Source organism: Oncorhynchus tshawytscha, linkage group LG19, assembly GCF_018296145.1.
Source record: "Oncorhynchus tshawytscha isolate Ot180627B linkage group LG19, Otsh_v2.0, whole genome shotgun sequence".
Classification (NCBI taxonomy): Eukaryota; Metazoa; Chordata; class Actinopteri; order Salmoniformes; family Salmonidae; genus Oncorhynchus; species Oncorhynchus tshawytscha.
This window is the reverse complement of record NC_056447.1, coordinates 29,738,009-29,753,561: the sequence shown is the minus strand read 5'-3', so window position 1 is coordinate 29,753,561 and position 15,553 is coordinate 29,738,009. Positions and strand designations below refer to the sequence as shown.

General features: G+C 39.5%; 1 protein-coding gene across 1 annotated transcript; it reads right to left on the bottom strand.

The window, feature by feature from the left end:
* Positions 1-1,282: 1,282 nt before the first annotated feature.
* LOC112218609 (E3 ubiquitin/ISG15 ligase TRIM25) lies at positions 1,283-7,997 on the bottom strand. The gene is made up of 8 exons (XM_024379540.2): positions 6,908-7,997; positions 6,595-6,684; positions 5,226-5,459; positions 4,099-4,255; positions 3,814-3,849; positions 2,752-2,997; positions 2,592-2,651; positions 1,283-2,504 (listed from the first exon to the last, which is right to left on the bottom strand). The coding sequence occupies exons 1-8, from the start codon at positions 7,481-7,483 to the stop codon at positions 1,975-1,977; spliced, it is 1,929 nt and encodes a 642-aa protein (XP_024235308.1). The 5' UTR covers positions 7,484-7,997; the 3' UTR covers positions 1,283-1,974.
* Positions 7,998-15,553: the final 7,556 nt, after the last annotated feature.

Sequence of the window (15,553 nt, the reverse complement as noted above, 5' to 3'; positions counted from 1 at the left end):
TCCTCTCTCTCGTCTTGAAGCTAGGTCCAGTAGTTGTTCCTCTCTCTCATCTTGAAGCTAAGTCCATTAATAGCTCCTCTCTCCTTGTCTTGAAGCTAGGTCCAGTAGTTGTTCCTCTCTCTCGTCTTGAAGCTAGGTCCATTAATAGCTCCTCTCTCCTTGTCTTGAAGCTAGGTCCAGTAGTTGTTCCTCTCTCTCGTCTTGAAGCTAGGTCCATTAATAGCTCCTCTCTCCTTGTCTTGAAGCTAGGTCCAGTAGTTGTTCCTCTCTCTCGTCTTGAAGCTAGGTCCATTAATAGCTCCTCTCTCCTTGTCTTGAAGCTAGGTCCAGTAGTTGTTCCTCTCTCTCGTCTTGAAGCTAGGTCCAGTAGTAGCTACTCTCTTTCTTGTCAATAAGCTAGGTCAACTGGCTGCTAATCTCCCTGTGCTGATGCTGTGTTGACTGGTGGTTTTGGATCATATCAGCATAAAGCTGGTGGGAAACAAGGAAGAAGGTAAAGGTGACCTCTGCCACTGACAGGCACTCACCAGGTTTGTTGTCACTCCTGTTATCTCACACACACACTTTTGCTGAGCCCTGTGGGAGTGACAATCTGCGAGACAAAAAGCAGGACAGACAGAAGTACTTACCTGGACAGTCACACGATGGGATGTTTGGTGGTAATAATAAAGAGGTTTTGTGAGAGGACTATTAGAGGAAATTAAATTAATCAAGGACACAGTGTAGTATTGCTTCTCAGTAAACGGTACCCACTGGGCGCAGACGTAATTTCAACCTTCAGTTTTTATTTACATTTGGTTGAGATGTCAACTAGCGTGAATTCAACTTGAAATCAACAAAAAATGTCAACATGTCATTGGATTTAGGTTAAATGTTGGGTGAAAAAAAAACAATTCTCTTACTTTTTGCAAATCCAATCAGTTTTCCACATTGATTCAACATCATCAGATATATTTACTGTTGTTGAAATGCAGTGGAATCAACATTGATGCAACTAGTTTTTGCCAAGTGGGTATTAGCTTTGTCATGAGAAGTATTTTAAAGGAGCAATAAAGTTCATCAGAGTGTAAACAAAAAAACAGAATAAATTAACAGTTCATTTCTGATGTGCCGTTTTATGGGCTCTTAACCAACCGTGCTATTTTGTGTTTTTTCACGTACATAATGTTGCTGCTACCATCTCTTATGACCGAAAAGAGCTTCTAGAAATCAGAACAGCGATTACTCACCTTGAACTGGACAAAGAATCTCTCTTTAATGAGTCAGGTCGAGAACAATTTACTCCAGACACCCGAACAGGCCCTCATCCCTGTCCTTTGCAGGAAAAAGAGACGGAAAAGATTTTGCAGAAGATCGGGGTGCCTTGTGAGGATCCGCCGACTGCATTTTTGGTTGAGGGCTTGTAAGTAAGAATTTCACAGTAAGGTCTACACATTGTATTCGGCAGATGTGACAAATAACATTTTATTTGATTTTGTGTTGACAGAATCCTGTAACCTACTGTATGTATAAGCCTGATTCCATTGTGGTCCCCTTTCCCTAACATTTTGGTGTTGCAGATCTAAAAGAATGGGATAGGTGATGACTCCATGTGCTTTTCTAATAGGCCAAGTAAGGCATCCTCCATATTGCTTACATCCTTCCAGTCCTGTCAAACTTGTGCACACTGAAGGGGTAGGAGCTAACTGCCAAACTGGAACTAGGCCTTGTTTGAGTTTCTCATGGCTTACTATTTTCCTCAACCCACATAGAGGCCAGCATGCATGTGTTTATACAACAAACCCTGGTTCATCAGATTTGCAGTCAGAACATAAACAATCTGTTAAGTCAGAGCTGGGGAAAACAGCAGCACTCCATCAGCAGAGACATTAAGCATATTTTTCAGAACTTCTCAAGATGATAAAAAAAAAGATAAATAACAATGTTATGGATTAAATCCATACCGAGTTTAATATGAAAGCTCCTTTACTTATATCATTTTGTCAGTATCTTCACAGATGATCCATGACCAACTGTAAACCCAGGATAAAGAGGTTCAGTGAATGTGGTCTGGACTCTGTGGAGGAGAGTCATTGTGTCAGAAACGTTGTAGAAGGACAGAGTTCCTGCCGTGTGGTCCAGGTACACGCCAACTCTGGAGGAGCAGGGGACAGTGATAACAGTTGTAGAGCAATTGTGCATGAAAGTACAGCTAGAGGTTGAGCAGTATAAACTCAGCGACTGATCATTCCGTCCAAATGCAGCGACGCCATTCCATTGGTCTCCTTTCCTGATGATTCCTTTATATGAGACGGCTACATTAACAGAATCCCCACTCCACTCTACCTCCCAGTAGCTGGCTCTAGACAGACCCTCTCTACACAGCACCTGGACGAAGTAGGTAAATCTGTCTGAATGGTGAAGGTAGGGCTGGGCCTTTCCATTATTTGTCACCTTCCTGTTTCCCTCAGACAGACACAGGCACTCTTGAGCTGAGTTAGGATCCAATGTGAGCGGTAAGGAATCTAAGAAAATGTCAAAACAAAGTTGAAAATGCAGACGTAATAGTGTGTGCATGCATGGGCATATGGAATTGGGCGTTTCAAACTCACATTTCAAGAACTCTTCTCTGATCCTGGGTTCGGGGAGTGGAACATCATGAAGATTTGTTGCTGTGGATAACAGAGATAATCAAATATAGCTGATCCACTCTGATCATCATGGCCCTGGGCACACTCAACAACAGTTATGTTAAAACGTTTGTGCACTTACCCAGATTGACTAGATAGTGTTGTTTTTCCCGTAGAATCTCATAAAAGGCTGCTTTCACCTTAGAGCCTCCTGAGTGTAGGGCCTCGTACAGCAGTCTCATCTGTTCCTGGCTGGGCCTGGCATCACGGATAGTATTATACATCTCTTTATGAAGCATGCATCTCTGAAGCAGTTCATCTGCTATAGGCATCACCATGGTTACCCTCTGAATGAGCTCAGACCTTTGCTCATCCACAAACTGGACACCTTCAGTTGGGGAGAGAGAGAGAGAGCGAGGTAAAGTTATCATGACAATAATATCACCATCTTTCAATCTGCCTCTAGATTTTTATAGTACCAGTCAAAAGTTTGGACAATGGGTTTTTCATTATTTTGATGATTTTCTACATTCTAGAATAATAGAGAAGACATCAAAACTATGAAATAACACATGGAATCATGTAGCAACCAAATAAGTGTTAAACATATATTTAATATTTCAGATTCTTTAAAGTAGCCACCCTTTGCCTTAGTGACAGTTTTGCACACTTTCTCTCAACCAGCTTCATGAGGTAGTCACCTGGAAACCATTTCAATTAACAGGTGTGCCTTGTTAAAAGTTCATTTGTGGAATTTCTTTCCTTAATGTATTTGAGGCAATCAGTCGTGTTGTGACAAGGTAGGGGTGGTATACAGAAGATAGCCCTATTTGGTAAAAGACCAAGTCCGTATTATGGCAAGAACAGCTCAAATAAGCAAAGTGAAATGATAGTCTATCATTCATTTAAGACATGAAGGTCAGTCAATGTGGAACATTTCAAGAACTTTAAATGCTTCACAGAGTTCAAGTAACAGACTCATCTCAACATCAACTGTTAAGAGGAGACTGCGTGAATCAGGCCTTCAAGGTCGAATTGCTGCAAAGAAACCACTACTAGTAAAAAATAAAGAAAAACCCTTGAATGAGTAGGTGTCCAAACATTTGAATGGTACTGTATATGAATTGATAAATCATCATTACCATAAAGGTGACCTAAAATCTAATATAATTTAATATTGAGTTGGCCCCAAAAGCAACATTACCATATTCCTCTGTACTTATGGTCGCTGGCATCAGCACTAGAATGGTATGAAAGAGTGCCAACGAGAGAGAGATTTCATGAAACATGTCATGTTAAAGATGCAATATAGAAAGTCTGACAAGCTAAAACATTGTTCTCACATTTACTGTTCAAAATCAAATTACACGATCATACCATATGATTTACTCTCTTGCCAGATAAAGCAACATAATCTTTATGTACAAACATTTCCAAATAACGATAAGATATAACGCTGTACTTTTGCTGTTTGTGTGTGAAGTCCTACCTTTCCCAGGTATCTTGGCCATTTCCTCCTTGAATATAACCTCCAGTCGCTGTTTAAGTGCAGATATTGATTTCTTTAAATCCTCAAATGAGATTTGGATGACAGTGATGCTGGGTAAGTCCTCAGATCCAGGAGGGACACAGACAGACTGGAAACTCTACAGACACAGATCAGAAAGCAAGAAAAAGATTATCAACGTGGGCAAGACAAAAGAGCTGATCGTGGACTACAGGAAACGGAGGGCCAAACGCCCCCATTCACATCAACAGGGCTGTAGTGGAACGGATTGAGTTCCTCGGTGTCCACATCGCTATGGACCTATCACGGTCCAAACAGACCAACACAGTCGAGAAGAGTGGACGATAACATCTCTTCCCCCTCAGGAGGCTGAAAAGATTTTGCATGGGCCCTCAGATCCTCAAAAAGGTCTACAGCTGTACCATTGAGATTATCGACTGGCTCATCACCACTTGGTATGGCAACTGCTTGGCTTTCGACCGCAAGGCGCTACAGAGAGTAGTACGTACGGCCCATTACATCACTGGGACCGAACTTCCTGCCATCCAGGAACTCTATACCAGGCAGTGTCAGAGGAAGGCTTTAAAAATTGTCAGACTCCAGCCACCCGAGTTATAGCCTATTCTCTCTGCTACCACATGGCAAACTTACTGGGACCCAAAAGCTCCTGAACAGATTCTACCCCCAAGCCATAATACTGCTAAAAACACTCTACCCACCCACTCACACACTTATCACATATGCTGCTGCCACTGTATATCTATCCTGTTGCCTTGTCACTTTACCCCAAACTATATGTTCATATTTACCTCAATTTCCTCATACCCCTGCGCATAGACTCAGTACTGGTACCCCCTGGACTGTATATAGCCAAGCTATCATTGCTCATTATGTATTTATTTCTCATGTTACTATTTTTATTTCTATTAAAAAAATTTAAATTTAAATTCTGCATTGTTGAGAAGGGCTCGTAAGTAAGCATTTTACTGTTAGTCTACACCTAGTTGTTTACGAAGCACGTGCCAATTAACATTTGATCACGGCGAAAGACATTGACTACACTTCAGGAGTGACACCTGCTGCAATGGACAGAGAGTCAGTGATGCCACCTGGAGGAAATGGATGTGATCCTCTGTGTGTGAGAGTTGCTCCAACTCAGCGCCTCTCCTCTTCAGCTCAGCGACATCCTGCTCCAGTTGCTTCAGGAGTCCTTCAGCCCGACTCACTTCAGCCTTCTCCTGGGCTCTGATCAGCTCCTTCATCTCAGAGCGCGTTTTGTCAATAGAGTGGACCAGCTCAGTAAAGATCCTCTCACTTTCCTCAACTGCTGTCTGTGCAGAGCACTGTTAGGACAAACAGAGAGGAGGGGTTACATTTTAATAGGGCTAGGCCCCTTTTTTCTCCATTTCCTCCTGAAGCCCAAAGTAAACTGCCTGTTGCTCAGGCCCTGAAGCCAGGATATGCATATAATTGGTACCATTGGAAAGAAGACACTTTGAAGTTTGTAGAAATGTTAAAATAATGTAGGAGAATATAACAATATATATGGTAGGAGAAAATTCTACGAAAAACCAACCAGATTGTTTTTTTGAGAGAGATCCTCCTCTTAAAATGGCAAGTATAAGGTCATATTGAAAATTAAAGCTCCCTGGGTGCAATTCCTATGGCTTCCACAGGGTGTCAGCAGTCTATGTTCAAGGTTTCAGGCTTGTAACTTCAAAAACGAATAAGAAATATCAGTTTTAGTACAGGGACACAGTCTTGGTAATTCGTGTTTGCGCGCGCCATGAAGACAGGGCGCACCTGCTAAAATCAGTTTCCTATTGAACATGCTTCTTTCCGTGAGAAACATTATAGTTTGATTACATTTTAGGGTATCTTAGGAGAAGATAGAAAAGTATTTTGACTTGTTGAAACAATAGATAGGGATAGATTTTAGGATTCCTTTCTCTGCATGTTGAACGAGTAGATTACTCAAATCGATGGCACCAACTAAACTGACTTTTTGGGATATAAAGAAGGATTTTATCTAACAAAACAACACTACATGTTATAGATGGGACCATTTAATCGTTATTTGTGAATGTATGAAACCTGTGCCAGTGGAAAAATATTTTGATGTGGGGTGCCGTCCTCAAACAATCACATGGTATGTTTTCGCTGAAATAGCTACTGTAAATCAGACAATGCAGTTAGATTAACAAGAATTTAAGCTTTCAGCTGCTATAAGACACTTGTATGTACTTAAATGTTGAATATCCATCATTTTTATGATTATTTATTTGAATTGTGCCCCCTCTAGTTTCACCGGAAGTTGTCCCACTAGCGGGATGCCTAGCCATAAAAATGAACCAGTCTATTTACTCAGCTCTCACCAGAACCCCAGCCTGTTCCCCCTAGTTATACTGCACTTCAGTTTAGGAATAGTAAGTCACTTTATAGAGTACTATCTGTTAAGTGGAAACATGTAAAACTCACCTTGAGTGACTTCACAGCCTGTCTCACCTCCTGTATATTCACTTCTCTCTCCTGAATTCTCTGCCTGGCCTGGTTCTCACTTAACTGTTTCTGTACAGAAACAAATGTCATAGAATGAAAGCTTAAATATCATGATGTTAATTTATATTGGCTGTGTCTTTCTAAAAGCATACATTTGTCACATTAGTACCATTATATAGACGTGTTAGTAACATCATACAGACATAATGACTCTCACATTAAATTATTCTCTGATTAATTACATTCAGATATACTGTATCCTGGATGAGATGTTTAGAGTTGTTGCCCTTACCAGCCTCTCAATCCTTTCTACTGCTGGGGAAACGGTATCATGGCCTTTGTGTTTCTCTATCTCACACTGATAACAGATACACTGCTGATCCGTACGGCAGTAAACCTCCAGCAGCTTGTCATGATGAGAGCAGATCTTTTCCTGTAGTTGTGTGGAGGCTTTGACCAGCTTGTGTGTTTTAAATGCAGGAGATTCATAGTGATGCTGGAGGTGAGTCTCACAGTATGAGGCTAAACACACCAGACAGGACTTTACGGCTTTTAATTTTTTCAGAGTACAGACGTCACACTCAACATCTCCAGGTCCACCAAAACAGAGAGCTGGAGGAACAGCTTGGATTCCTGTCTTCTTCAGATTCTCCACAAACTCAGTTAGTAGAGGGTTTCTGTTCAGAACAGGTCTTGGGGTAAAGGTCTGCCTGCACTGGGGACAGCTGTACACACCTTTTAGATCGTCCTGATCCCAGCAGCCTTTAATACAGTCCATACAGTAGTTGTGTCCACAGGGAATAGCGACTGGATCCTTCAGTAGATCCAGACAGATCGAACAACTGATCAGGTCCGTGGCCTCTGCCATGTTGATACAGAACTCTGCTACTTGGTCAGTGTGTGTAAGTAAAGCATTGGTGGTTGTGACTAGGAAGGAAACACTGTATTCTGTAAGAGGTGTGGTGTTGAGCAAAGATCAGGCAGTTGTTGCAGACACAAGGGCATATCTACAGTAAGTTCCTTTATTTCTTAAAAATGAAAGAACACTCATGACTAATGACTATTTGGTCACATGAAAAATTACTTTCAAAAAGTCTTCATAAGCACTATAAATGCGTCACAGTCAAACAAAGGCGGATATGATATTGCCACTATTTAATAATAATTAATTTTTCAATTCAAATGTTTCACTTTTATTTAGACAGGTGGGTAATTGACGAATGTGTTTCCTACAATTATGACCTGCCATTGGCTGTGAGTAGATCACCCCGGTTTTCCCAGAAATGCCAACTTTTGCTGAATGAAATAAAGCTGCTTCTTCTGACATTATTGTAAAAAAAAATGTTTTAAAAGGTATTTATTTAAACTTTATTTAACTAGGCAAGTCAGTTAAGAACAAATTCTTATTTACAATGACGGCCTACCAAAAGGCAAAAGGCCTCCTGTGGGGACGGGGGCTGGGATAAAAATAATAAATATATATAAAAATAACATGGTAGCAGCACAAAACATGGTACAAACATTATTGGGCACAGACAACAACACAAAGGGCAAGAATGTAGAGACAACAACACATCATGCAAAGCAGCCACAACTGTCAGTAAAAGTATCCATGACTGAGTCTTCGAATGAAGAGATTAAGATAAAACTGTCCAGTTTGAGTGTTTGTTGCAGCTCGTTCCATTCACTAACTGCAGCAAACTGAAAAGACGAGTGACCCAGGGATGCGTATGCTTTAGGGACCTTTAACAGAATGCGACTGGCAGAACAGTTGTTGTATGTGGAGGATGAGGGCTGCAGTAGATATCTCAGATAGGGGTGAGTGAGGCCTAAGAGGGTTTTATAAATAAGCATCAACCAGTGGTTCTTACGACGGGTATACAGACATGACCAGTTTATAGAGGAGTACAAAGTGCAGTGATGTGTCCTATAAGGAGCATTGGTGGCAAATCCGAATGGCAAACAACATCTAGCCGCTTGAGAGCACCCTTACCTGTCGATCTATAAATTACATCTCCGTAATCTAGCATGGGTAGGATGGTCATCTGAATCAGGGTTTAGTTTGGCAGCTGGAGTGAAAGAGGAACGATTACGATAAATCTAGACTTGGTTTCCTCTAACTTTAGCCTGCAGCTTTGATATGTGCTGAGAGAAGGACAGTGTACCGTCTAGTCATACTCCCAAGTGCTTGTATGAGGTGACTACCTCAAGCTCTAAATCCTCAGCGGTAGTAATCACCTCTGTGGGGAGAGGGGCATTCTTCTTACCAAACCACATGACTTTTGTTTTGGAGGTGTTCAGAACAAGGCTAAGGGCAGAGAAAGCTTGTTGGACACTAAGAAAGTCTACACAATTCCAGTAACCATCCGGTTCCCCTCAGACAGATACAGGTGCTCATTGACTGTGTTGGGTTCCAAGGTCCACTGGCAAGAATCCCCCGTGACAGATTTATCAGGTAGTTCCGGGATTATAATGTGTTTTACTTACACTTTCAAACCTCCGCTCTGGTCTTGGGCTCAGGAGTGGGGTCCATGATGTCACTATAGAGAGACAAACAACTCTTTAGTTTAAATCAACATAATCTTCGATAAGATTACAGCGTTTTAGGAAAACTTCTATTACAAAAGTGAACGCTACCACATCTACATGGAGACTCAAACTTTTCAACTGAATTCCACTAAAACAATTTTTATATCTTTACCAAAGTCATGAGGTAAGGCAGCTTGGAGTTGTCTTCCTCATTTATCCCAGAGCAGATCTATGCCCCTGTACAGTTCTAGGCCTATTGGTTTACACTCCCATAGGCACCAACATCTCACTTCCTCTTCAGTCTCTGCTACTACTTACTTAGTAAGTGACTCATGAAAGATAGCAAGCCCATAAAATGTGCATGACCATGCCACAGATCTGAATTGGTCCACTCACACAGGTGCAACCTCAGGAGGCTGAAGAAATTCGGCTTGTCACCAAAAGCACTCACAAACTTCTACAGATGCACAATCGAGAGCATCCTGGCGGGCTGTATCACCGCCTGGTATGGCAACTGCACCGCCCTCAACCGTAAGGCTCTCCAGAGGGTAGTGAGGTCCAACTGGACATTATAAAAACCCACAGCAATCAACAGGCAAGAAAGGAAATCAGAATGTATAATCAACACCTAGCCCCTCCACTTTAGGCACTTCTATACATCTGAAACAATTGGAAAGGTGGAAGACATATGGTGAAAATTCCATCCAACCAAATGTTACATAATTCTCCCAAAATGTGCACTTGCACACTTCTCAACATGTATTTGAAAGCATTGGATTGTAAAGCATTGGATTGTAAAGCATTGGATTGTAAAGCATTGGATTGTAAAGCATTGGATTGTAAAGCATTGGATTGTAAAGCATTGGATTGTAAAGCATTGGATTGTAAAGCATTGGATTGTAAAGCATTGGATTGTAAAAGCATTGGATTGTAAAAGCATTGGATTGTAAAAGCATTGGATTGTAAAAGCATTGGATTGTAAAAGCATTGGATTGTAAAAGCATTGGATTGTAAAAGCATTGGATTGTAAAAGCATTGGATTGTAAAGCATTGGATTGTAAAGCATTGGCTGGAGAGTTTCCACCATTGTTAAATCCATGAGCGGAGTGTGGAACTTCACAGATCAAGATGTAATCTTAGAAGGCATGATGACCCAATTACATATCAAATTCTTTCATACAGGAGGGTCTAGGGGTATTTTGAATTCAGCAGCGCCCACAGCTTTCAACACATTTCCAAAGCAACTTTTAATTCCATATTCTTTACATTTTACTGACTGAATACACTCAATATCGCTCCCCCAGTCTCTCCCTTATGACAGTGCAGACTAGAAGGTCATGGTTCACCCATGATGATTAAGGGTAGGATTTGGGGAGGGTAACCTCATGCTTGTTCTGCCAGACATAACAGCATTCAGACCAATAGCCTGTTCTTCTCCATCTGATTCATATCATTCCAAAGGGCTCAGACCTCAATAAACAACACTACATAACTCCACTCTGCTGATTTACTGGCATGTCCAGATGTGGTCACCACAGAAAATTAGAAGGACTACTGGTTAGATAGTGTTATATAAATAATCTAATATAAAGCGTTACTAGCAGACCAATATGAAACACCAACAATAGGAAACGGAAACCAATTGTTACTTACCTTATTAATGTACTGAATGTGCTGGTTGACAACATGCATAGTAAAGTTTGCTTAACTATATATATTTGTCTGTCGTGACTACAACACAAAGCATATTGAAACATGGTGACAGCGGTACTCAAAGGAACCTGGATCTCATCGATTAAAATAAAGAATACATCCCAGGCGTCATTTTGGAAAAGTGCCGCGTTAACAAGCTAGTCATCACGCTAAACGTTAACGTTAGCTTTTATCATAGAGTCACGATAGCCAGCTAACTGGCTATTGGATACAAGCAGATTCATGAGTAGCTAACGTTCCATTCTACAAATAAATCGTCATGGAAAATGCACTGAAACTAACCGGGAAAAATATACTTTGATGATTGTAATTTAGCACTCACCTGGAAAAGATGGATAGAGGAATTACATTTGTACATGGGAGAAAAACCTGATGAGCTACTGTATAATCGCATTGGGGGAAAAGGCAGATATTTATGAGACCCTCTTTTTTTTAAATGTTTTAATGTATTATGAACACAACAAATACAAAAAACAGAAATATACAAACAAGAGTACATAAACCTAACAGACAGGGGTATTACATGTCAAGATACATTTTCAATTTGTTAAATATTTTTATGGTGCGTATTGCCTTTTTGTTTTTACATTTACTGATCATTTCAAAATAATATTTAAATTCTATCTTAAATAATGTGAAGAGGGGTTTGTTCTCTGCCCACTTCCTTTTATGGACAAAGAATCTTCCATGAAAGATGAACAAATTAACAATGAAAGTCAAATCAGGGTCCATATCATTTGGTTAAAAATAAAACATAATATCAGACATTCAAATTAACATTGATAGCTGTTTCTTTTAAAATAAAATATTCTAACTCACACCAAAATCTTCTGACATAAGAGCAGTCCCCAAATAAATGGTCAAGAGTCTGGGTCACAATCACAAAATACACATTTGTTGTCAATAGCTATTTTAAATCTGTGTATAATAAAGGTCTTTACAGGGTAGATTCTATGAATGAGTTTGTATGATACTTCTTTTACCTTATTAGATATACAATATTTACCAGACAACAATGAAACTTTGTTCCAGTTCACTTGTCCTAGGGCTGCATTCCAGTTCACTTGTCCTAGGGCTGCATTCCAGTACATTTTAGCAGAGGGAATAGTAACATATTGACATAGTTTCCTTATATACATGTTATTACATTTATAGTTTAAAATGTCAATTCCTTCTAATTGTATTGAGGCTACAAAATCCTCAACAGTTGCACTTGGAGTATTGTTATATTCTCCTAAAAGAAGAATAGCACCTTTAGGGACAGCTCTAACAACTATTTGATACTCCCCGGGAGTGAATGTAACATTGTGTGTTCTAATAAATTCTGGATAATCATATAATTGTCCATCATTATTCAATAATTGTTTAACCCATATAATGTTGTTGTCAAACCAGTTCTGGAAAAACAAAGACTTGTTTTTGCTTTATGTCTTTATTATTCCAGATTGTATACCTATGAGGGGAAAATTGTGTTTGTACATGAGGTTCCAAGTACTTGTTTATGAAAGTTTGCAAGCTTAATAGGGATTTTACCCATATCAAAGTTGCATTTGAGTAAGAATTCTAGACCACCAATCTGTTGGAATATTAAATTAGGGATGATATTCCAGATGCAATCCTTATTTCTTAAATAGTTTTGTATCCATTTAATCTTAAATATCATATTAGAGGTTTTAAAATCCAGAGCATTCAACCCTCCCTCACCTTGGGTGCTACATATTACCGCTTTTCTTAAATAATGAGGTTTATTGCTCCTTATGAAGTTAAATAATTTAGTATCAACCATTTTAGTTACTGACAGAAGAACACCCAAGGCAAGGGAGGTATAAACTCATGCAAGTAGCTTTCCATCATTGTTCATTAATGTGATTGGTCTCCAATTTTCTAACATCATAGAATATTTGTTTGGTTTGGGTATTACAGAAATGAGGCCTTGTGTCATAGAAACAGGCAGGACCCCTAAATCAATTGCCTCCTTAAAAACATTCAATATAAATTCAATAATATCCTCCTGAAAATATTTATAGAATTCACTGATAATGCCAACATTCCCTGGAGATTTGTTCTCTTTTAATTTGCTGATACATTTTTTAAATTTAATTGATAGAAATAAATTCATCACAAGACGTTTGGAGGTCTTCATCTATGAATTTTGCACAGTCTTTGACAGAGTCTAGAAAGGCAGATATGTTACTAGTAGGACAGGCATTACTGGTATAAAGGTTACCATAGAATTCTGAAACATATTTTGAAATATCTTTGGGGTTTTCATTTTCTTTGCCATCTATATTGAGCTTATATCTATTCATAAGCATTCAGATTTTTTTTTCCTAAATTGTAAAAGTAGTTTGTATTTTTTCACCTTCCTCCAACCATCTCCTTCTTGATCTTACAAATGCCCCTTTTGCTCTCTCTTCATACATTCGGTCCATTTCTAGTTGTAAAGAGAATAACTGAGCCTTTCCTTCTTCATCAAGGTCCTCCATGGAGATTAGAGAAAGGATTTCTCTTCTCTCAATCTTTTAAGTTCGGCAATTTCTTTAACTCTTCATGACTGTTTGTCTTATTTCATGCTTCATTAATTCCCAATATTTCCCATAAGACTTAAATAGTAGTGCTTTCCTCCAATTGTCTTGTATAATTACTTTGGCATCCATCTTGAAACGATCATCTTCCAACAGTCTACTATTGAGTTTCCAATAACTCCGATTCGGTTTAACTTCAGATCCATTAATATTTAAAGATAAGAATATAACTTTATGATCAGTAAGAATTGAAGGTTCAATTGATACCTTGACTACAGAATTATCTAATGAATTAAAAATCAACCAGAAGTCAATTTTCTGACTGTCTGGACATGTCCTTGTTACTCCAATATCTGGGATATCTGTCAATCATCACATTAGATACAGAATTAAAATCTCCACCTTATATAATTTTTACATCCTGAAATACACCTATAACTCTATTAATCTCTTCTTCAAATTCTTGAAATAATATCCTGTTGTTTTGTTTGCTGTTGGATGCATAAATATTCCCTAATAAAAACATTTCATTGTTGAAATGTACTGTTAAAATTAACCAACGTCCAGAGTTGTGAGTCTTACTACTGATGACCTTCCCTTTAAATGCACCTCTTAAAACTGCTACACCTGCAGAGTGGTTGTTGCCATATGATAACCACATATCGTTACCCCATTGATTTTTCCATAAAAGATAGATCGGAAGAACAAGCATGAGTCTCTTGTAGAAAGTAAAAGGCTGCATTAAACCGTTTGCAATACAGGAAAATAGCCTTATGCTTGAGTAAATTACAAATACCCCTGACATTAATTGAACAAAGAGATAAAGACAAACTTCAACCAACAACCTTGTTATGCTAATACAAGCGTTTCCTAAGGAAATGTAAGTCAAAAGGATTTCCATCCCATTATTAACCTCTCCAACAAAAACAAAAACAAATACAGGGTCATAAAGTTACCAAAGTATTCTTACTCCCACAAGGGGAGACATTGCGTAGACTTTACAATAAGCAGTTATTCACCTATAGTTAGTGTTTAGTGTACCAGTTCTCAGGTCAGCCTTTTTTCATTCAAGTGTTTTGTGTACATTTTTATAATAAAAGGCTGCTTTTCACCTGGTAACCAGTTTTTGGCCTGACAGTTCTGCCCGAGTTAGACTCTGGCTCTCTCTCAAATGTTCTGATTTGGCCGCATTTCTTTCCCATCGATGACCACTTGCACAGATAAAAAAATGTAGTTTTCCCTGCCTTTTGAGCTGCAGCCACCATCGGCCACAGTTTCTCTCTTGTCACTTTGTCTGCTGAGGTCAGATCCTCCGTGAACCTCAATTTTAGCTTGATGAGGAATTCACAATTCTTCACTCGCCTCCAAAGAAGATCCGGTGTAGATCTGTTGATGAACCGGATGATGGTTGTCCTCGGTCTCTTGTCTTGATCCTTGTCTTCCCAAACGATGGACGATGTCTACAGTTTCCTGAAGTTTGGCTTTTGATTCGGGAATGACAGCTCCACAGATGTCAACAACTCTGCATTTGATGTTCTCACCTGCCTGCTCTGGAATTCCATGGAGCCTCAGGTTCCACCTGCGCTGGTATCTCTCCTCCTCATTCACATTTTGCTCGAGTTCATCCACCTTCTTTTCACTTCCACTTCTTCATGTCACTCTTGAGGGTTTTCACTTCTCCAAAGATAAAGTCAACAGATTTCTTAATGGCCTCAATTTTCATCATATTCTCCCTAACCATGACCTCCAAGCCATTTGCCCTTTCATGCATCTTTGCTGTCAAAAGCATTAGAATATTGTTTTGCATCTCAAGAAGTGACATACCCTCTTGGACTTTTCCCCCTGGGGCATGACGGGAGTGCCGGGGTCGTTAGGTAAAGGCCTGAGCTGGGGACTGGAGGGGCGCAAGTTGTGAGCATTGTTGTCCGTGCTCACCACATTTTCATCACCTATTGTAGTGTTTCACCCCACAGTTACATTCTGAAGAGGAGTACCCAAAATCATACTATCTTTTGTGGTTAATTGTCCATCTGACAATCTCTCCATTTCTTTCCTTTTGGTTCTGGTCGTGGCAGTTTCCATGTACATTCGACAAGCTAGTTTTTGAGTTAGCTAGCTTATCAGGCTATCTAGTGGTCGCAAACTTAGTTTTAAAGGTGAATAACTTGCAG